The sequence below is a fragment of the Callithrix jacchus genome, chromosome 2, assembly GCF_049354715.1.
Source record: "Callithrix jacchus isolate 240 chromosome 2, calJac240_pri, whole genome shotgun sequence".
In the NCBI taxonomy this organism is placed as follows: Eukaryota; Metazoa; Chordata; class Mammalia; order Primates; family Cebidae; genus Callithrix; species Callithrix jacchus.
In genome coordinates this window covers 107,074,965-107,097,551 of record NC_133503.1, presented here as the reverse complement: position 1 = coordinate 107,097,551, position 22,587 = coordinate 107,074,965, and the positions used below count along the sequence as shown (strand labels likewise).

The 22,587-nt window shown below is 38.1% G+C and overlaps 1 protein-coding gene across 9 annotated transcripts; it reads left to right on the top strand.

The window, feature by feature from the left end:
• The first annotated feature begins 714 nt into the window (after window positions 1-714).
• Window positions 715-21,473, top strand: MACIR (macrophage immunometabolism regulator). 9 transcript variants are annotated; one of them, XM_078365862.1, is made up of 4 exons: window positions 1,025-1,162; window positions 5,548-5,671; window positions 8,426-8,515; window positions 19,004-21,473. In XM_078365862.1, the coding sequence occupies exon 4, from the start codon at window positions 19,027-19,029 to the stop codon at window positions 19,648-19,650; it is 624 nt and encodes a 207-aa protein (XP_078221988.1). In that variant the 5' UTR covers window positions 1,025-1,162; window positions 5,548-5,671; window positions 8,426-8,515; window positions 19,004-19,026; the 3' UTR covers window positions 19,651-21,473. The 9 variants fall into 9 exon arrangements, with proteins under 9 accessions (XP_002744777.1, XP_008989977.1, XP_078221988.1 ...); XM_078365865.1 differs by lacking the exon at window positions 1,025-1,162 and adding an exon at window positions 1,401-1,765 and having other exon boundaries at window positions 5,628-5,671; XM_008991731.5 differs by lacking the exon at window positions 1,025-1,162 and adding an exon at window positions 1,401-1,765.
• Window positions 21,474-22,587: the final 1,114 nt, after the last annotated feature.

The following is a 22,587-nucleotide window of genomic DNA, read 5'->3' as shown; positions in this document are numbered from 1 at the left end:
ATGACCTAAACTTTCTGCGTGTTTAAAATGTGGATCATAACTGGTTACTTCCTCATAGAATGGCTGTTGAGAGATGCAAATTTGGATATGCATGAGCTTAACCAGTTCGGCAGAGATGTATATGAATTGACAGAAGAAAATTTTCATCAAAGAAAATAATTTATTGCAAGAAGAGACAAGATCAACATTTGTGCAAATTAAAAAATAGTCAATCCAATCAGAGTCAGAATTTGAACTTTACACCTCCAATACCTTTACTGGATATTAGGAGTTTCCGTAGACATGATATTTTTAATTTCATGGGCTTCTAGTTTTCTGTACTTCTGCTCAGTGCTGAGCCCTTTACGCAGAGACTCACAAGTGACAAACATCAACACCACTTAAGTAGAAACGCCTGAGTGTTCCCAGCCCCACAAGCTGGAGCTCTTTAGTTGGAGTGCGGGGTTTAGACTGGAAAGTGGGTGTTACGACTCCTCCTTCCCACCAGCAGTCAACAACCCCGCCCACCCCCGCCAATTCCTTCTGGCCTCTTAGCGCCTTTCTCTCGCCCGCCGGCCCGCCCTTCCTCCGGGTGTCTGAGAGCTGGGCGCAGGAGGCGGGCTCAGCGCTGACGGGCTGCGCCTCTGCAGCCAGAGGGAGGAGGCGGGAAGGCGGGCGGAGGAGGAGGCGGGGGAGGAGGAGGAGGAGGAGGGGGCGGGGACTACGCCGGGCGGTAGCTGGCGCCGTGCGCGGTAGGAGAGGAGAGGGTACCCGACTGGCTCGGCTGGCGGCCTCTGCCCGGATCTCGGCGCCGCAGTCGTGCGCCTCTCCCGCCCCTGTCTCCGGCTCCGCGGCCCTGGGCACGGTGGAGGCGGCGGAGCCCTGGGCCATCGGTAGGTTGCACGGGGACGGCGGCTCCGTCTGTAACCTTTTGTGCCGCAGAAAAGGTAGTGGTTATGGGGGGCTTGGGGGAGTGGGTTTGCCCCAGTCACCGATCCCTAGTGCCAGCCCCAATCGCGGCGCCGCCCCTTCCTCTCAGCCTCGTGTCTGGGCCGGGCACACGATGCCCGAGGTGCTGGGGAAACCCGGCCGGACCAGCTTCTGCGATGGGTGGCAGGGTGGCCCCAGCGTCCCACGGCCGAGGTGGACCGGTTCCCAGGCACCCGAAGGGGACTGGGGTCTGGTAAACTGGGTGGGGCCCGCGCGGGGTGCGGGGAGCTTGTGGTTGCCTGGCACAGGGGTGGGGCCGGAGACGCCGTGAGTGTGCAGCGCGTGTGAGTGTGCGGGGGCGTGCACCCCCGTGTGCGCGCGTCGTGCGCTTGCCGCGGAGGTGCGGGTACTCGGCGACCCGGAGCGCCTCTCCCGCGTTGCCGCGGTGCGGAAGTCGGGGCGCGTTGGCGCGCACGCTCGCTCCCTCTCTTGGCCGCCGTGCCCGCACCGCGGGCAGCGGGCCTAGAGGCCCCATTGAGAAGTAGCTTTCCCCAGCCTGCTGCACCTTTGGCCGCGTGCCCGGCCGCGCGCAGGGTGCGACTGCCCGGGCCAGATAGCACCTCAGGGCGAGCCCCGGCGGCCTGATCTCGCCGCCCCTCCTCGTCCGGGTTGCAGCCCGGCTGAGAGGCCGCCCGCGCCCTCCGAGCGTCTGCCGGTGCAGTGGGGGTGGACCGGTCGGCTGTGGCCGTGTGCGCGCGTGTGGATTGGGGCCCGGTCCGAGCCAGAAGCGTAAGCGGCAGATGTCGTCGGGCATTGCCGCTCTTGCCCCACCTGTCGCGGGTGGATTTTGGGGCAGGTGGGAAACGGAGGAGAGGGGTTTCGAGGCGGGTGGCAGTCAGACCTCGAGCAACGGCCCCATTGTGAAGCTGCCAAACTCTCTAGTGGTGGAATCTGCAGCTCTTCTCCAGAAAGGAGATGGGAACGCCAAGGGGATGATGGCCCGTCCTTTCCCCCTTGCAAGTGTTCCACATCCTTAGGGACTCCCTGCCTCTCCACCCACCTCAGTTTTCAACCGGGTGGATTAGTGATTTGGGTGGAACCAAGATTTCCGCCTGTGTGTGTGTGTGGGTCTGTGTCTGGCTGTGGTGCACAGGTAAAGCTGAGAACTTTTTATTTGAGGAGGAGGAAGAATGGAGGCATTTTATAGTGTGCTTGCCGCTCCTAGCTGAAAGAACAATTCTTGCACATTACTGATGTTACTAGACTCTTCGTTTTCCTTTTTTTTTTTTTTTCCAAAGAACCATCCTAGTGTTGTTAGTGGCTTTATTTTCTCAAATTCTGTAATGCTGGATTGACACTAGACAGATAGAAATGACCCTTTCGCAAAGTTTATTTTCCCAGTCATTTCAAAATATAGTATTGGTTATTATTGCAGAAGCTTTTGGCCTCGATTTATGATTACACTATTATGTTTAATGTTTCACAGAATCCTCAGTGTTTTTATTATGTAACTGAATGCATTATAAACTTTACAGTAAAATGAACATGATGAAATAAGAGTTAATGAATACAGAGACCTGTTAATTTGATAACAATTTATGTATAGAATATGCTTTTGCCAACATTTTAGTTTATTTAATTGCAAATGAGAGTGTTAGTGTATATGATGTATTTATTAATATTAAGTAACAGTCAATGAATTTCCTTACTTTGTATACTGTGTATTTTGGAGAGCTTTAAAATTAAAAGTATTTAATATGGTGAGAGTAATAAAACTTTATGCACAGGATTTAAAATTTATTTGCTGATTTGTAGCTGGGGGTGAGGTGGAGGATCAGCCTTCTTTCCTCCAGAGAGAACTTTGATTTTGTCATCAGCCTATGAAAATGAGTTTTAAGCTTTCCCAAAGGTTAGCCAATTCCACTGTATACACCTGTCCCATTTTGATGATGCTTCCTACGAGGCAAATTCCTTGTAAAGGCTGCATGTTGACCTTTGGTTCCACTTACTATTGGTCATCTTTGCAGTGAAACTGGATATTTTTCTAAAAGTAGAAGGATGATACCACGTGATAAGAAGATAGATATTAGTAACCTAGGTTTAATTTTTATTAGCAGAAATGGAAAGATAATGAATGCTACACTTTAAGGGGGTGGATGGCTATTAAAATAACTGATAGTAGAAAGAGAAACACATTTTTGTCTTACTGAACAAATACGGGTTATCTTACAAAGTTGACAAGATTAATGGTTTGTTTTTAAAAGATCACGGATGGTTTCAGAAAAGACACTCTAGTTAACTCTTCTTAAAAACTATTGATTTAGTTTTTGCAAATTGCAAATGATAAAATAAGATTATTTGAAACGAACCTCTAAGATGAGAGATACAGCTAAACATTTTGTTTTCATTGTTGTGTTGTACTTTGACAATTAAGCCATTTTATTTCTGCTTAGTGTTCTGTTAATAATCCTCCAGAGATGTTTGGTTAATCTTTTATTTGTTTTTAGTGGTCTTTGAAACTAATGTTATATTTTCACTATTCTGAAAGGAATTTTTAAAAATTGCTGTTTATTTCCAAGTGCTTTTTCGTTATTGGTCTCTTTTTTTTTTTTGAGACAGAGTCTCACTCTGTCGCCAGGCTGGAGTGCAGTGGCCTGATCTCGGCTCACTGCAACCTCTGCCTCCCGGGTTCAAGTGATTTTCTTGCCTCAGCCTCCTGAGTAGCTGGGACTACAGGTGTGTGCCTCTACTCCAAGCTAATTTTTGTATTTTTTAGTAGAGATGGGGTTTCACCACGTTGGCCAGGATGGTCTTGGTCTCTTGACCTCATGATCCACCCACCTTGGCCACCCAAAATGCTGGGATTACAGGCGTGAGCCACTGCACATGGCCTGGTCTCTTCTTAAATAGCCACTCTGAAAATGCTACTTGTTTCTTTCTTTCTTTCTTTCTTTTTTTAAGGTTTTGGTGGGCTTCAGGTTAGGGCTATGAAAAAAATGAAAGTAAATGTTTTGGGAGCTAGAATTAGAACTCACAACTTCTACTCTATCAATATCTTTGCCTAAAATTTGTCTTTTCATAATATAAACTTTAATGATGAATGAGATGTATTTACCAATAATTGGAAGGGCTATGTGCTGGTCCTTATATCTATAACCTTAGGATTTGTGATCGATATTGTTAATTTTTTTCTTATTGCTGTTTTGTTAGTGATCTTTGCTGAAGCCTGAGATTTATGACTTTTTTTGTGTGTGTACGGATTTTGTTTGTACTTAAACATTTCCAGATGGAGCTTTCTGTATTTTTGGGAAAGCCACTCCCTTTTCTGGGTTCCTAGTGCCATTCATGTTTGCCGTTGTATGTATTAGATTCATTTATTTCCATGTCTGTTCTCACCTCTGGCCCAGTTTCAGGCTTTACTCTTTGTATGTGCACCAGTGCCTGTACAGTGTGGGGATATATAATAAAACTCAAGAAAAATTGTTGAATGACTGAATAAGTGAATACCTAAGTGGTTTCACCATGTTGGCAAGGTTGGTCTCAATCTCTTGACCTCATGATCCGCCCACCTTGACCTCCCAAAGTGCTGGAGGTGTGAGCCACCTGTAGAAGAACTCAGATCTGAGTGGGAATTCACTGTTCAAGCAGAAGGGTATTTCCCTTTTTAAAAAAGTCATTGCCTTTCTGTTGGTATATGTTATATTTGATTAGCATAACAATTAAAACAGTCAAACTGAGACACTTTTGAAAGTTAAAGGAGGTTGCTTTAAATAATTATGCCAGGGTATTGACTATGAATTGAGATACACTGTCACTCTATTTTTGAAAGGCATTCTTCTTTATTTACCTGTGATAATACCTACAACATGAAAAAAAATTCGATACATTTCATTGTTAATGTTTGCAAACTTTTCTATTTGTAGACGCTTCAATTGCAGTCAAATGTTGGGTGTCTTTTGCTTAGTCACTCATGACTTTCTTATCCAGAAGTCTGTGGGCAGCTCTTGGCCAATGCTTAGTTTTTCCTATTTTTATTGCTTGTGGGATAATGTCCCACTGCATTCTGTTTTAGCTTCTTATAACTGGAAGCATTTATTATATCACATAGCCTTTGCTCTATTTACTTCAGTCTTTTTTTTATGCAGTATTTAGTCTATCTTCCAAGAATTTCACATGGATTCCTTTTCCTCTTGCTGACTGTTTTTTAGAGGAAATCTGTTGATCCCTTTCCAAGCCTTCAGTGTTCAGAACATTGGCCAAAATCAATTGTGAGCAGTAGAGAATTATAAAGTATTCTGAAAGTGTGTGTTATTTGACAGTGTGTGTTATGAGGACTTTTGTATTACAATATTTTAATTGTTGTAAGTGGGAGACAGGGTGGAACCCTTACTGTCATTTTGTAGTAGATTTCTTTATGGGATATGTCTTAAAGAAAAGGTATATATATATATATATATATATTTTTTTTTTTTGAGACAGAGTTTCGCTCTTGTTACCCAGGCTGGAGTGCAATGGCGTGATCTTGGCTCACCGCAACCTCCACCTCCTGGGTTCAGGCAATTCTCCTGCCTTAGCCTCCTGAGTAGCTGGGATTACAGGCACGCGCCACCATGCCCAGCTAATTTTTTGTATTTTTAGTAGAGACGGGGTTTCACCATGTTGACCAGGATTTTCTTGATCTCTTGACCTCATGATCCACCTGCCTCGGCCTCCCAAAGTGCTGGGATTACAGGCTTGAGCCACTGCACCGGGCCAAGAAAAGGTATATTCTTATACTAGTTTCTGGTCTTGTTCTTTTTGTTTCTTTTTCCCTCTTTTTCACCATATACCTCCTCCTTCTCTTAGCATCTGTGCACAGAGAGCACTTAATTACACACAAAGCAGTAAGCAGAGCCAAAAATAGAAAAACTGAGAATGTAATGGAGCTCCTGCACCTTAGTTTTGCTTGTGTTTTTCTCTTGGACACCGTGTTTGTATTCTATTTTTGGCTTGGCACTGGAGAAATAGGAATAATCAGTTACTACTCTTTGTTTACTATGACATTACTGATCGTTTCCTAGATTTCCACATCAGCTCCAGTGCAAGAGTTAGATAATGTCTTTGAGGCTCCTCTGCTTTCAAATCGAGACTAAAGTTTTAGTTGATTTCTTTCTTTTGGTGTTGAAAAACTGTTTAAAAGTGTAAATATTTTTCTGATGCATGTAAAAACTTGGTAAGAATATGTCAGCAAATACACAGGCAAACTATATGAAAGTTTGAATGAGATTTCAGACTATCAAAACTATTCTTTATTTATTATTAAGATATTCAGATATTTCTAATGTTTCTCCTCTTGTTTTTCAATTGACATTTCTAAAAGTATAAATGAAATCTGTCCCACTTTGTGATAGATGCAGTCATGAGAAATAAAGAGGAAACACATAACTGTATTTGATATCCAACTATATAACCAGAAAGTATTGTTTGATACATTTGTTCTGTCTTATAATTTATGATTTTAGAAAATATAAGCTCTTAGAAGAAAGAGTCCATGATTCCGAAGGATTTTGTATAAGACTCTCTATGATATGCCATCAAATCCTAGTATTTTTCAAGTTGGAAATAACCTTGCAGCTAGTAGTTAAAACTACCTCCCCCAAACATTTCACAAATGAGGCAGTAAAGCTTTTAGATAAAGTGCCTCCCCATACACTTAAAATAGAATTTCATTTATAGAAATTAATTAGTATACATTTGGCAGGATCATGATTACTGTGTAAAAGGCTATTCATGTGGTGTTATCATTGAACAGAGGCCGGAGTGTAAAGTAAATGAACTTTGGAGTCGGACCAATTGGGGTTCCAACTCCTGCTCTGACTCTCATGTAGTATCACATGAAAGAGTACTTTAAAATAGGATGCTGTTAAAGAATGCTTTAAAAATGGGACAATAATATTTTCCTCATGGAGTAGTTAAGATTAAATGATATAAATTGTATATAGCTTTTGACATATAGAGGATGCTAAAGAAATGTTTTAAAAATTCTCTTTCCCATTAAAAAAATTATTAAATAAGAAACAAAGATGAATGTTGTAACTTTAGCATTGGGGAAATTATTTGGGTTAATTATATTAAATAAACATTTTGTCTATAGGTAACAATATTTGTTACATTACAGTTTACTGTGTATTAAAACCAGAGGCTTTATTGATGGGGTAGAATCAAGGCTTAATTTTCTAAATTTTTTGGTTACCCAATTTGAAAATAGTTGGTGGCAAAAGAAATGAAAGGGAGTGTTTCTGTTATCTACATCTAAAGAAGTAAGTTTCTCGGAATGTCAGTTCTTGGTGCATTAGTTGCTTACAATTTCTCAAGCTAAAGAAACATATTAAATTCAGTAATTGTCTGTTTCTTTTGGATTAAACTCTTCTGCGCTGGCAAGGAAACTAATAAAGTTACAAACCCCTTGCCATTTTTCTTGCAGTTTGTCTTTTGTTTGAGAAGGTATCATACTGTTGCCAGTTCTCAGGCTCTGTGCACCTATGCAGGTAAAATGAATATTCTCGCCTCATTTGACACCCCTCCAACCACTTCTATTGTTTAACACAACAGAAAACCAACAACCAAAGAAATTTTTACAGATGGAAAAGGACTTTGGAGGGTTTCCTTGGTCTCAGCCAATTAACCCTATTAACTGGGGAGGTAGGAGATAAAGATAGATTCTCTTACACATTAACTTCCTAGGTAAGAGAGGGAAGGCACAGAGGAGATGCTAGAAACCTTCAATAAGGTGGTAATCGTAAAAAAGTGCTTTTTCAGCCGTTCTCTTTTTTGTTGTTGTCATCCAAGAGTCTTCTTATCATTTGCCTCATATTAGTCTTATGTAGGATTTACATTGTCACTGATTTATGGCTAAAATGAGTAGATATCAAAAATTAATTGCATAATAATGGCATCATACGTTGTAAAGAGCTTTGCAGCATGTAAAGCATTCACCTACCTCATTTCATTTGGTCCATCTCACAACTGTATTAGGGAGGAGGAGGGGATATTATGGTCCTCATTATAGAGGTTGGTATTTATGCAGGATCAAGAGGCAGAATTCTTAGCAAGGCCGGAGCTAGGAACTATGTATGGCCTGTACTTTTAATCCTAGCATAAGCATTATTTTTTTTTCTCCATAGAGTACTGTAAATCAGTTGAACACCTGAATAGGACTAGGATGGTGAAACTAATACTTATTACCTTAATTTTACTTGTCTCATTATTTAGCCCATTTAGCTACTGTTAGTCTCTAGGTAGAATTTAAGCAACAGAGTACAGAGGAATATACATGATAAAATGTTTGCGGATGCATTTAGTTGAATAAACTCAACATTACTTTAATTGAGTTAATTAATTATTGGATCCTATATAACCTATACTTGGTGTTACTACCTCCTGCTAGTTTCATTCTCTTTTGCAGTTAGAATTAATATCGTGTTGTAAGTTGTGTTACTTGTTCAATTAAAGGTTTATTTTTGTATTTCATGTTTAGTACCTGGAGTAGAACAGAAAAATTATTATGTCTGTGTTCCCTTGGGACTCATTGGAAATTGTACAGTGACATCTTCTGGGATTTAGTCTGGTAAGTTGTATTTTGCTTTTTCTGTTTGTTAACAGTTGTATGAACATAATACCATAATGTGTTTTAAAGACTGCATAAATAAGCAAGTGAATGTGAAATGTCAGTTAATCAACTGAATGTGAAATGTTGGTGTAATATTGCAAATATGTATACTATAATTAAAAATGTTGAATGGTGAGAAATGAAATTATTGTAGCCATATGCAAACATTTTACTTGAAATGTTTGACTCTCTAAGTTTTCCTTATTTTAAATTCCCATAAGATAAAGATCTTATGAAATCATATTTTAAAGTAAAGTAATTAGAGGTAGTTGTTCCAATTTGGGGCAAATTTTAGTAAAAATATTAATCTCGAAACATTGCTGAAATAATTTGCAAAAAATTCTGGTTGTATATGATCATACATAAAGAATGAGCTAACAGGTGTCTGACAGGAGCTTTATTTTCACTTAGTCAGATAGCAGTTCACTGCAAATGTGACATTCTTTTTATCACACCCTGAATTTAAACTGTTAAAAATATGCAATACTGTTTTCTTCCTTTAGTTGTCTTTTTTCAGCGTGTCATCTGTGTATCTTTGCTGACATAGTTGTCCATGTGGCTCGAAGTCTTTGAAGGGAAGAAAAACTTTATACTGAGCTCTGGTAGCTCTTTAGCATTCTCAAGACTATATTAGTGTGACTTCATGTTTTGGTGTGTCATTCTACTCGGCCATTGTCTTTGTACATCCTTGCTTTAAATTATGTAGAGAGGTCATAATCCTTGGAAATAGCAGAGTTTCCTATAAGTGATGTCTAAATTTCCAGTCAGCAGCAGAATGATTCAAAGGAATGTTAGGGAAAAACAAACACTTTAATCTCATTAAGTAGATAAAACCTATTAAATTTATGAAAATGCATTTTAGGACATTTGAAAAATGGAAACATTACTACAATTTTCAGTTTTGTGGAAAAGAGCAAGAAGTTTGAAAACCATAGTACGAAGTACTTTGAGAGGATATTGAATAAAAAATAATGTGGCCTGGTCCCTGACTCAGCTGATAGAAATAAAGCATAAAACTAGGAGCAGTGGGTAGAAGCTACAGGAATATATGTGTGTATATCTATGTCTATCCATCTTTCTCTGTATAGGCCTATATTTGTACAGTTGTTCCTTGGCATTCATGGGGAATTGGTCCCAGGATTTCCCCCAGATACCAAAATCTGAAGACATGTGAGTCCCTGATACAAAATGGCATAGTATTTGCCTATAACTATGCACATCCTCTTGTATACTTTAAATAATCTCTAGATTGCTTATAATACCTATTACAATGTACAAGTTACATGAACAGTGGCTGTACTGTATTGTTTAGGGAATAATGACAAGCAAAAGGTATATGTATACATATTCAGTATAGATGTAATTTTTTGGTTTTTCAAATATTTTCTCTCTGTGGTTGGTTGAATCCATGGATGCAGAACCCATGGACACAGAGGGCTGACTGTATATATGCATGTACATATAGATCTGTATATGAATAAATCAACATTCTAGCAGAGCTGCACAAGGTGAGATGAGTCAACTTGGGAGATAGTGAGTTAACTGTCACTGAAGGTGTTCAGACATACACTGAGCAACTATTAAGATTCCTTTTGATTCTGAAATTATATGGTACAAAAAATTTTAAATTTGGAGGACCATCTGAAAGTTGGAAATATGTGACAGAGTTCATTTATTTTTAATGTCACATTTATTGAAGTATAACTTACATAGTAAAATTCATCCTTTTAAAGTGTACAGTTTGATGCTTTTTGACCAATGTATCTAGTTATGTAGTGACCACTACAGTCAACAAATAGAATATTTTAATCACCCCACAAAATTCCCTTTTGCCCTTTGCAGTTATCCCCTCTCCCCACCCAAGCCCTTGGCAATCACTGATTGATTTCAGGCCGATAGTTTTGCCTTTTCCAGAATGCTGTGTACGTGGAATCATGTAGTATACAGGTGCAACATCTGCCTCTTTCACTCAGTGTTTTCTTAGTTTGTTCCACTTCATTAGTGAGTGGTATCCATTGTAGAGATGGACCGGAGTTTGTTTATCTCTTTCCCTGTTGATGGATATTTGGATTGTTTCCAGTTTCGGTGACTGTGTATGAAGTTGTTATAAATATTCACATTAAGGTGTTTGTATGGACATGTATTTTCATTTTTCTTTGGTTAGATATCTATGAGTATGGCGACTGGGTTGTTTAATGAGCATTTGTTCAATTTTATAAGTAAATGCCAAATTATTCTCTAAGTACCTGACAAAGGCTTCTAAGTAGTTAAAATAACTATACCAAAATGTATGTAAATGAAGGAGCCCGATTCTCATTCAGCACAGATTTATTTTTATTTTACATGCAGTTTTAACACGTTTGGTTAGCAGATATTTTCAGCCCACAGCAGATTAGGAACAGTAAATTAGAAGGCCTATGGGTAGGTTGTTAGCAATTATAAGCAGCCAAAAATTATGTTCACCAATATGACTATACAGTGATTACTGATTAAAAGCAAAGCAGGAACTTACAAGAGTGAAACTCTTGTATTTGGTAAGTTCTATCTGACAAGTTCCCAAACCCATATGCATATTAGAATCACCTGGGAATCTTTTATAAATTGCAGAACCCAGGCTGCATTCCAGATCAGTTAAATCACAAATCTTGGGTGGAACACAGACATCCGTATTCTTTGAATCTCCTTGCATGATTCTGTTGTGTAGACAAGTTTGGGAACCACAGGCTAGAAGTACAGCGTGGACTAGAAGCCAGGATGCCTGGATTGTAATTATGGGCATTAACTACCTATATAGCTCTGGGCAGGCCCCTGTCTTCATGGTTTCAGTGTCTTCTCTATATTTGGAGGTAGAGGTTCCGGGTACGTTATTTCCAAGATGATTCTGGCATTAAAAGTATATGACTCTAGCCGGGGTGGTGGCTCGTACCTGTAATCCTAGCTACTTGGGACGCTAAGGAGGGAGGATTGCTTGAGACCAGCCTGGGCAGCACAGTGAGACTTCGTCTCTAAAAGTATGAAAGAAATAATTAACCCATTGTGGTGATGCACACCTGTGTCCCATCTACTTGGGAGGCTGAGGTGGGAGGATCGCTTGAGCCCAGGAGTTTGAGGTTGCAGTGAGCTATCATTGCCCCACTGCACTCCAGCATGGGTGACAGAGCAAGACCCTGTGTCTAAACAAACAAACAAAGACAAACACAAAAATAGGTGACTCTAGATATCATAGATATCACCAGACAGGTATTAGCCATGCTTACAAGTTCCTGTTTCCCAAATAATGGCTCTATTCCAATGGTTTGATTCAGGTACCTCTTAAAAAGGATTTTCTTAACACGATGACATTTTTATTCTGTATATTTAAGATAGTTATGTTGATATCTGTTTTCTCTTATATGGTATTGCTGTATGCTGCTAAAAAAAAGTGGAAGCATATGGAGCAGTGTTTTGATTACTGGGAATGAATTTTTTTTATAATCTTTATTTTAAAAAATTCTCAGAATGCAATTTCAAAAAGAATTCTTTGTATAGCAGTTTTGAAACTTACCAGCTATTTTCAGAGCTGGTCTAAGGAGCTAAGGCATCTAGATCATATTTTCAAAATGTTGCTGTTTGTGCCAAATAGATAGGAAGCTTAGCCTCTTGAAAAGTGTTCAAAGCTGTGCAGACTTCTCTCTTGACTGTTCTTGCTGGTGCCTGGGGTTCCGCTGACGTGTGTTATCGTTTGGACCTGTTTGCTTTAGTCTCAGCCAGAATACTGGTGTTGGGGTATTGAATGCGGTGCCTAATGCTTTTGAAATGTACATTGTATATATTTTTCTAATATATATAAATAAAATGTTATCTCCCTTTTTTGAAGGAAAATTTACATTTAGTTTATAAATTTCTTTAAAGAGGTGTCTGAGTGTTTCATGTGAAAATAATATCAGGAGATTGGAGGTCAAAGAATGGCTGTCATGTCCCTTTCATTTATCTTTCCCTTTTTGGAAAAATCAAACACATCAACAAAGAGGAAGCACATCATCTTCCTTTTTTCTTTTGATAATTTCTATTGCTAAGCAATAGAAGGAGAAGCAGGCACTCTTTGAGTGACTGTATAGATTGTACTCTTTAAAAGTGTTTACATTAATCTTTAGTTATATAAAGTAATACATTATCCATGTAAAAAACAGAAACATTATTAATAAGGTTTTTTGAAGGTTGTTATAAAAATCTGAAAAGAACATGTTCTTAAACTCAGCATTTTTACTTATGGAATTTCTTGCAGAAATACTCATGTATCTTTTTGTACGCTTGCATGTTTTCATTGTAGAAAGAAGTAATCACTGTCACATTTGTAAATACTCAGGAAAAGGAAGGTTATATCAAAATATTAGTAGAGGTTTCCTCAAGATATGTCCGGCATTGGTAGGGGATGAAGAATGATTTTGCCATTTATAGTATATCATTATGAATTATTTGGACTGGATAGCTTTCAGTTTCTGTGTATTGCTTTTATTGGTTTCAAAAACAACAAGGAAAAACAGTCATTTGAGCTGGTTAGTGGGGTAAGAAAAATGTAGAAAGTATGTGTAAGGGAAAGGCAGTTATAAAAAATATTCATGGACTCTAAGACCTCTTTCAGATATCTCTGTATGGTTAAAGAAATTAGCAAGCAGGATGGTGCCCCAGGCTTAGAGGCTAGTGAAACAATTTTTGTTTCTTAGAGTGTGTCACTGACTCAGACACCCTGTAGCGTAGGAGCTGACTATGGGCAATATCTGGGTGTATCTTTGTGTTAAGTCACATTCTCAGCTTTTTGGAACCTTCGCTTTTCTTTCTCTCGATGAGAATTACATTGTACCTTACCTTTATATGAAAAATATGTTTGGTAAGCTAATTCATTCTGTAACAGAGAAAAATAAAGGTGTTTTAAGAGAAGACAGCAAAAAGCATTTTTTAACTTGGTGGAATGAGTCTAGAAATAGAATTTCATGCCTTTGACCTCTCAACATCTCAGGTAAAGGTTCAGGGAGTTGGAATTTTTTTTAACGGGCATGCTACTGATATATGAATGAACCCTAAATATAGGAAAGCTAATGAATCAATTAATTTTTTGAGTTTCTTAGATCAAATTCAGGTATTAGGATACAGTATTTTCAAAAAGAATTCTTTCTATAGCATTGGTCAGACTTACCACCTGTTTTCAAAGCTAGTCTAAGGAGCCAAGGGCATTTAGGTTATATTTTCAAAGTGTTGGTATTAATGCCTTAAATTTAGGTTTGGCCTCTCAGAGAGTATTCAAAGCTATGCAGATTCTATATGGGTCAGAGGCTTTTGAACATGGTTATCCTGGTGCACCAGGTTCTCCTACACATGCCTTGTAATTTGGACCTATTTGCTTTATTTTTAGCGAAAATTTACGGTTTCATTCCATACGCAATGCTTTGTGTACTTTTTTTTTTTTTTTTTTTTTTTGAGACGGAGTTTTGCTCTTGTTACCCAGGCTGGAGTGCAATGGCGCGATCTCGGCTCACCGCAACCTCCGCCTCCTGGGTTCAGGCAATTCTCCTGCCTCAGCCTCCTGAGTAGCTGGGATTACACGCACGCACCACCATGCCCAGCTAATTTTTGTATTTTAAGAAGAGACGGGGTTTCACCATGTTGACCAGGATAGTCTCGATCTCTTGACCTCGTGATCCACCCGCCTCTGCCTCCCAAAGTGCTGGGATTACATTTTTTAAGAGTTAGTGTTATCTTTTCCTGGTATCATCTAGTTGGATCCACATAAATTTCAGCAATATAGTAGCATCTATGAACATTGCCAAATCTTTTATGTTTTATAAATACATTGATGCCATTGTTACTGATTGGATTGTGAGGGAATTTGATATTGAAGACCTTAAGTGTCATTTGGAAAATTGTATTTGTTCCTGGTACTTTTTAAGAAATTCGATTTCAAAAGCATTGTTTAACTACAAGTTGACCTTTCTATTCTTGTTTTTTGTTTTATTTTTCTTCTATCCACAGACATTTTGCTGCTTCTGTAATTATAACATTAATACTTTTTCTGTGTTCTATTTACAGTGTATTTTTGCTTAAAACTATATGTGAAAGACATTAATGGAAGCAAGAAAGGTATCTTTGGTCCCGGAGTTTTAGAGCTCTGGAATGTAGCAGTTGGCATTAGACCTGATTTCTTGATTCACAGGTTATTCTTACTGATGCAGTGGGAAGTGTGGCACCCGTTGCATTGTACCTCTGGTAGTATTTATGAGAGTGCTTTGTAATTTTTATCTTGGCAGAAAGCTTTTTGGATACAAGGTTTATTTGACAATATGAAACAAAATGCTGAGTCATGAATAGGTGTATTAAAAATAGCAAGCCTGTGGCCGGGCACGGTGGCTCAAGCCTATAATCCCAGCACTTTGGGAGGCCGAGGCGGGTGGATCATGAAGGCAAGAGACCGAGACCATCCTGGTCAACAAGGTGAAACCCTGTCTCTACTAAAAATACAAAAAATTAGCTGGGCATGGTGGCACGTGCCTGTAATCCCAGCTACTCAGGAGGCTGAAGCAGGAGAATTGCCTGAACCCAGGAGGCGGAGGTTGCAGTGAGCCGAGATTGCGCCATTGCACTCCAGCCTGGGTAACAAGAGCGAAACTCCGTCTCAAAAAAAAAAAAAGCCTGTAAGCGTATTTTTTTTCATGGGAAAACCTGAAGAATATACTGCTAAACACAGGCCATCTCCAGTTATCGTCACCATAGCTGAGTTTCATGATGAATGTCTTTCTATAAGAAATTTTGCTGTGGAAAATGTTGGACATCTATATATCAAGATAGGTTGACTTTGAGACTGTTCAGTTTTTACCATCTTTAGTGTCATCTTTGTTTTTGTTTTTAGAATTCTGGAATTAGCAGGTAACTAGACTTCTTCCTCTGCAGATGAGGAAGTGTCTAAAGAGCTTCTGTGCATTGTAAAGATAACCTGAGCAAGTTGATTCTGTAACTGTTCTCAGGATCTTGATTCAATATTTAATTCTAGTCAGGAAATTTTCAGGAATGTAGTAGCACAAGGGTTGTTTTCTGAAGAAAGGGAGGTATGCTGCTTATTCAGCATTCAGCCCAACTACTAATGAATATTTGAAAATGACAGCTGTCTTTTCTGAAACCCAGCCTCTTCCTAGCTTTCCTGGTACCACATAGTAGATATTTCTTAGAAGGGCAATATATAAGTAAAAAGAATCCTTTAGAAAAACAAAAGTTGTTTGTGAGAGTCTTGTTTCTAGCTATTGTCCTATGTGAATATCAAGACCTGAAGTTGTTGTTGTATGTATGGCAGTATATTGTAGAGACCAGTGAACCAGCCAATGAGCTGTTAGTTTTGAGAATACACTATTTGTAGTTTGGAGCAAAAGTACTATTGTTTGATAACCATAAAATACAAACACTTTTTCAGCTCTGAGAATTGCTCATCAAAGTTCAGCGAATAGCAGCTACGTATGTTATGTTTAAAATCAGCCTTTTCATGTTCCGGTGGCTTGAGACTATCCTGTAGGAGTTTTCCCTAGAATACTGACCTGTTTTGCATTGGCTTTAGTTGCTCCCTTGAGTTTTTATGTTAGAGAATATTAGAAAGGCTTACTCCTTCAACTTTCTGATTAGATTGTGTTTTCCATAGTGAATGTTTTGTCTACCTCAGTAGAATATGGTAGATTTCATACACCAGACTGCCTAGTTGACATTTCCAGAGCTCTTAAACCACATCTGTATCTTCTACTTAACAACCTAGGTTAAATCATTGTCTACCAGGTTGATGTGTGAAAATCCTGTTTGGATAGTTCTCTTCCCAAGCCAGTTGACTTTTTTTTTTTTAATAGTGTTATTGGCTGTTGGAAACTTAACTGATGAGTTACTCTTCTAACAATAGTGTCTGTTTCATATCAGATCTGATTTTGACCTTTACACTTGTCTTCACATTCTAATTTTCCAGGTACTTCCAGGTATTTTCTAGCTAATATATCATTTCTGCCTATTTTTCTAAACTGTTGTGTCCTTCTGTGCTTTACCTTCAACCCCTAAGAATTCTCAGAATTTCTGACCATTTACCTTGATGCAGCAGGATTGACTTAGTATGGGGACAAGCTTTTGATAATCTGTTGACCACAAAAACCTGTACCCATTGCTTTTTATTGCAACTTCGTGCACTATTAAAACTTGCTTAGCAATTTTTTTCCCATGTAGACAAAAAAGATGAATTTTAGCTTCGTTTTCATATGAATGATTACTCAATTTGGAATGTATGGGGTCTGAAGTTATAGATTTAAAGAAGTTTATAATATACCAAATGAGAATGCAGTAAGCTACCCATGGTGGAACTCCATGGGTTGTCATGGAGTGCCAGATTTGAAAGAGACCTAGACCAGTCTCAGAGTGGTTAGACCGCTTGAGTGTCACTGCCTTGGCAACTATCCTTGGGTTTGGCACCCCGTGTGTGTGTGTGTGTGTGTGTGTGTGTGTGTTTGTGTGTGCGCGAGCGCGCGCGCCCTTTCCTCCATGGCCCTGGTTAGTTTTTTGCCTCACTGACCCTCCTCTCCTTTTCAGGATGAAGTATCAGAGAAACAACTACTACCTGTAGCTGCCAGTCAGATTACATAGGTTGAAGGCCTTGGATATGGTCTCTTGTGTTCTTTCTGGGTTACAAATTAGTGAGAAAGGAAGGATAACTTTGTCATTTGACTCTGAATAAATATTTGTTTCTTTAGCTTAAAAATTTGTTGAAGCTTCATATGTCTCTCTAAAGTTTAGCTAAGAAGTCTTGTATGCATATCAGAGTAGCTGGTAGCACCTGTTATTCCAGTTCTATCAAGAGAGAAATATATTACTCAAACATAATTTATTTTATATAAATAATATAAATAATAATATAATTTATTTTTACATTAACAATATAATAAAGCTGATTACATCTAAAAGGGTTCAGGGACTAGAGTATTTTGGTTAAATAAAAATGGGAAACGGTCGAAGGTTTAGAATAAATAGTAATACTATATTGATCCTTTGGCATTTGCTTTATTTCAAAAATTGTAATAAATGTTTGTCTTTAGTGAGGATCATAGGGAGGACAAGATGGAATCTGGTAACTTCCACAATCTTCTAATGAAGGAAATTAGAACATACATGTAGAGGAATAATGTGCTGTTTTTTTTTTAACGCTTTCTAATTGCTTGGATTTTAAATGCATACCCAAACTTCAAGAAATACTTCAATAGGAAGTGGTTATTTGCCTTGTAAAAAGATTCATTAGAGTTGTTTAATAAATTTTTAAGTAAATTTTTCATCTTAAAATCAGTTGACATTTTTGATTACCAATCTTTGATGCTTAAAACCATGTTATCTACTTCCAATTGAAAAACAAGTACAAATGCAATTTTTCAGAAATGACATTGTCACTATTACCCTTAGTATTTTATTTTCCAAAATGGGATCTATCTGCAGCTTTCTGGGAACCTAGCCACCACTTGTGCTACTTCTTGTTAGTGGGGCTTTCCAAACTATGTAATGTAATCGTAAGGAACAAATGTTAATATTCATTGTGATTCTGCCATTTATGAAACTATTCAAAAGTGTGTTGTCTTGGGTATTGAAAAACAAAATGTCAAGTCCCTAGTATATTTTGTGGTTAAATAGTCAAGTAAAATGACATCTGATGTTTTATATATTTTCAGTATTAAAAATTACATGGTATGTTGGATTTAGGATTAACTTGTAAACTACAAAATGATATTCTTTAAATAATTCATGGAGAATATGGAAGGAAGAACATTTACAAGGTTTGGGGAAACTTTCCCCTAAGACTCCTTATGCTCCTAGAATAGATTTTTAGATCAAAATTGGATTCCTTAAAGAAATTGATCAGCTCAGTCAACTTTATTATATGTTCTTAAAGACAAATTGAAAAGAATTGCAGGTATCAAGAGCTGCTTTAAATTAAATAACGAAAAAATTTAACTTTCAAGCCAGAAATATTTTGTGTGTTCTTATGAAAATGTGTATGCTTGCTTTCATTTGCTTAATGCTGAGATCTGTATTTGACTTGCTTAACATTGCATTAAGGAATAAACTTTATATGATTGAGTAGAGTGCTGAATTTAGAGAAGTATTTCTGTTGTTGCTTTCTGTTTGCTTCTCCATCAGAACTTTTATGTAGTACATCAGACTTTAATTTAACTTGGCTTTCAGTTCTTGAAGGTGGATAGATAGTTATCATTTCATGCCTGCTCTGAAACGTTTAGTAGACACAGATAACATGTCAGTGGTACGCTGACTGTCTTTCAGGCAAGTGTTACTTCATGCTCCCTGAGCCTTCTAAAAGGACCTAGTCTGGCCAAGGTTCTGTGTGTTATATTCCTCTGGTCTGGCCCAAGTTTTTGTATTGTATTCTTCTAATCTAAGTCTGTTTACTTTTAGGATTGTGCAGACTGGTGCTTAAAATGGAAGTCGATATTAATGGAGAGTCTAGAAGTACCCTGACTACCCTGCCCTTCCCTGGGGTCGAGGCCAACTCCCCAGGAAAGTCAGAGGCAGAGAAGCCCCGCTGCTCCAGCACACCCTGCTCCCCAATGCGGAGGACTGTGTCAGGCTACCAGATCCTGCACATGGACTCTAACTATTTGGTTGGCTTCACAACTGGCGAGGAACTCCTGAAGTTAGCTCAGAAGTGCACAGGAGGTGAAGAGAGCAAGGCAGAAGCCATGCCATCCTTACGCTCCAAACAGCTAGATGCAGGACTTGCCCGTTCCTCTCGTTTGTATAAAACCAGAAGTAGGTACTACCAGCCATATGAGATTCCAGCTGTCAATGGCAGGAGGCGAAGGAGGATGCCCAGCTCAGGAGACAAGTGCACTAAATCTTTACCTTATGAACCTTATAAGGCCCTGCATGGGCCTCTGCCTCTTTGTCTTCTTAAAGGTAAGAGGGCTCACTCCAAATCTCTGGACTACCTCAATCTAGATAAAATGAACATCAAGGAGCCAGCTGACACAGAAGTGCTACAGTACCAGCTTCAACACCTAACCCTCCGAGGGGACCGTGTGTTTGCTAGGAATAATACATGAATGACTTGTAGAGAGTTTAAACCAGTTTAGTTCAGCCTATGCTTGGCTAGAAAAAAACCCACTGCTGTACTCTGTACATGACTCTTCACACTATAGATGGTTATATCAGCTAAGTGTTCCTGGAACATAAAAATTGTTTGGATCAAATTTTGAATACAGGAATGAAATCACTTGGGGGGGGATATCATTCTAGAGCACGCAACTGCAAAGAAAACAGAACGTTGACTGTTAGTTTGTATAGCTTTTTAGCTAGGAAAAAAAGGCTCTGGTACAGTAATTTCATCTTTATGATTCTGACACTCAAATTGGGAATGTTATCTGCTTGGTTGTTGCTGACTTGATATGATTCATTAGAAATTTATATATTAAGTACTCAAGTACTTCTTGAATCTCTGTATTTTACTATAAAATGTATGTAATGATTTGTTTTATGAAATTTAGAACTTGAACATTGCTGAATTGGACCACTTTTATTTTTAAATATTGAGTTTAAATATTTTATAACTGGTTTTGCACTGAAAAAAATTAACATTTCAGATTGACAAGAGAATAATCTTTCTTCACTTGCCTCAATAATATTATTGAGCAATGAATTTTTTATTTCCGCATGGAAAGTTATTGATCTCTATGGCTGTAAAATATTTCTTTATAGCGTTATTAAAGTGTGTCTTAATAAAATTAAATTTGGGATACAAAGTATTTATTTTACAATAGGTGGGGGGAAGCTTTTCCAGAAAGTTTCCAATATGATGTTTTCATAAGTTGAAAAAAACTCTCCTTAGTGCTTATTTTCTACCTTAAATTCACCTGGAACTTTAAAATGGAAAGGATTCTTTTAATTGTGGATTATAGGCATAATACTGTTTGCATCTGAATTTTCTGTAAGTGAATAAAACTTTAATAGAGGAACTCATTTTTACTATCGAATGATTAAACTAAGTATGAAGTGATACCATTCGGCATGTCATCAGGTCATTCCAGTTTTAGCTCTGTGCAACACAAGCACTCATTGAAATTCCAGTTTCTAGGATTAGTGTAGGAGCCTAACGTGCTTCTACAGTTTTAATGGGTTAATCCTGGATTACTGAACAATTTATGTCAATTGCACTGGTTTAATGTTGCTAAAGAAATAATGCCCTGGCTTTAGTAACAAATACAGCTCAACTATTCTTGAATATATTTTGAAAAAAAATGTGTATGTAACTTATCTTTTGTAAACGTTTCTATTTCTTTTTTCCCCCTTTTTTGACTCTTAAAGGTGCAATTTATTACTGAATTGGCATTTCTGGCAGCATAGAACTGCTTACTTTTGATTTTGAGGGCTGTGAGTTTCTTAGGTGTTAGTAATCTTACTTATAAAATAAGAACACCTTTTAATTAATAAGTGGGTAATTCCTGGTGCAATTGTGATTTTTCTTTAGCCAGAATGAATGGCAAACTATTTAGAGCAAAGTAAGTATTAGAAAACCCTAGGAACTCTTAATCAATGTTTATTACACTTTTAGTAAGGCAAACTATGTGAAAGAGCCTTGGGGAGGTTGGCCTTTATCTTACTGAGTTGATCAGATTTCTCGTTGGTCTGGAAATTTTTGGCTGTTGTATATTTTAACGTAAATTGCACCTTTGTAACATATTGTATTGACGAATGATCACTAAGATTAGCTATATCTATACAGTCATTAGTTTGACAAGAAATAGAATCCTGTCAGATGCCAAAGAGTGGGATTTTTACGTTTAATGATTAAACACCATTATTTATTGACAATTTACCCTGTGGAACTGTATTATTTCTAACTATGAAATAAAGGGGTGATGTAAACACACATTGTTGTGTGGTGCTTTAAAGCAGGTTCACCATCAACAGGCTACTTACTGTTCAAGAATTCCACTGAAGCACTTGTTTTAAGACCCTGTTTTTGTTAAACAAAACAGTGACAACAACAGTAACAAAACCATTTACTTTTGATGCTAATTGGCATTTTAAGATAAAAGATGTATTCATGGCAATGATATGTGTTCAATCTATTAGGAAACACAACTGCTTGCCTATGAGGTCTGTTCTGCCCATGTGCCTAAGTTTCTTAATAATAGCTAAATAAAAATTTGTAGCTTTTTTGTTTTGTTTTGTTTTTTTACTGAAAAGACAGGTGAAGCTCTGTGGCAAAAATAAAGGGGTTAATAGTATGAGATATGTCATACTTACTCTTTTCTGATTAGTTAACATATAATTTTAAATTTCGTTTCCCAGAAAGAAAGTTTCAACTCTAGGTCAGTAATTTTCACAGTGTGTTTGCAGAACCCCTTTATGAGTTCAGTCTTACTTTCTCTGTACCCCACAGAATTGTGTCCTACGGTAGGGAAGAACCAATTGTTAAAAAAAGGATAGGCTAGATCTCTTTTCGTTGAAAAACAATCCCTTTGGACATGGTTTCTATTTTTTAACTTTTTCATTTTTTTATTCAGTTTAATATTTAATAAACTTGTTAGAAGCCCAGATAAATAAATTTGTTAGAAGCCCAGATGATGTGTAAGAGCTGCAGTAAAATTTCATTCCTTGCCTCAATCTGAGGTGAGCTGCTTTTGCTCTTCTTCCTTTTGGCTGCATTTTATACCTCTGGATGCAGGGTCCCCGTAGTCAGTAGTCATGGAGAAGCGGCTCAATGGGGATGGATTTAACATGTAAAAACCAGTTCAGGACCCCCAGATCTTCTGCACTCCAGCCCAGCTGGGCTACTGTTCCAGGGCCATCAAATCCTGTCCATGCCTTGTAATAACCATCCGTGGTCACTGTGTCTTTTTCCTTCCCTGGGACACTTTATTTAAATGATTTCAGTATTTGAGGTCTGAGAAGCCTTTTTGAAGATTCTGAGTTAACTTTTAGAAGCAAATTAGTCTTTCACTAAAGAAGATGTTTCTTCAAATCTTAAGAAAAGAAAC

Excerpts from the sequence above, each read along its gene's own strand:
- MACIR (XM_002744731.6), top strand. The coding sequence starts at position 19,027 with ATGGAAGTCGATATTAATGGAGAGTCTAGAAGTACCCTGACTACCCTG.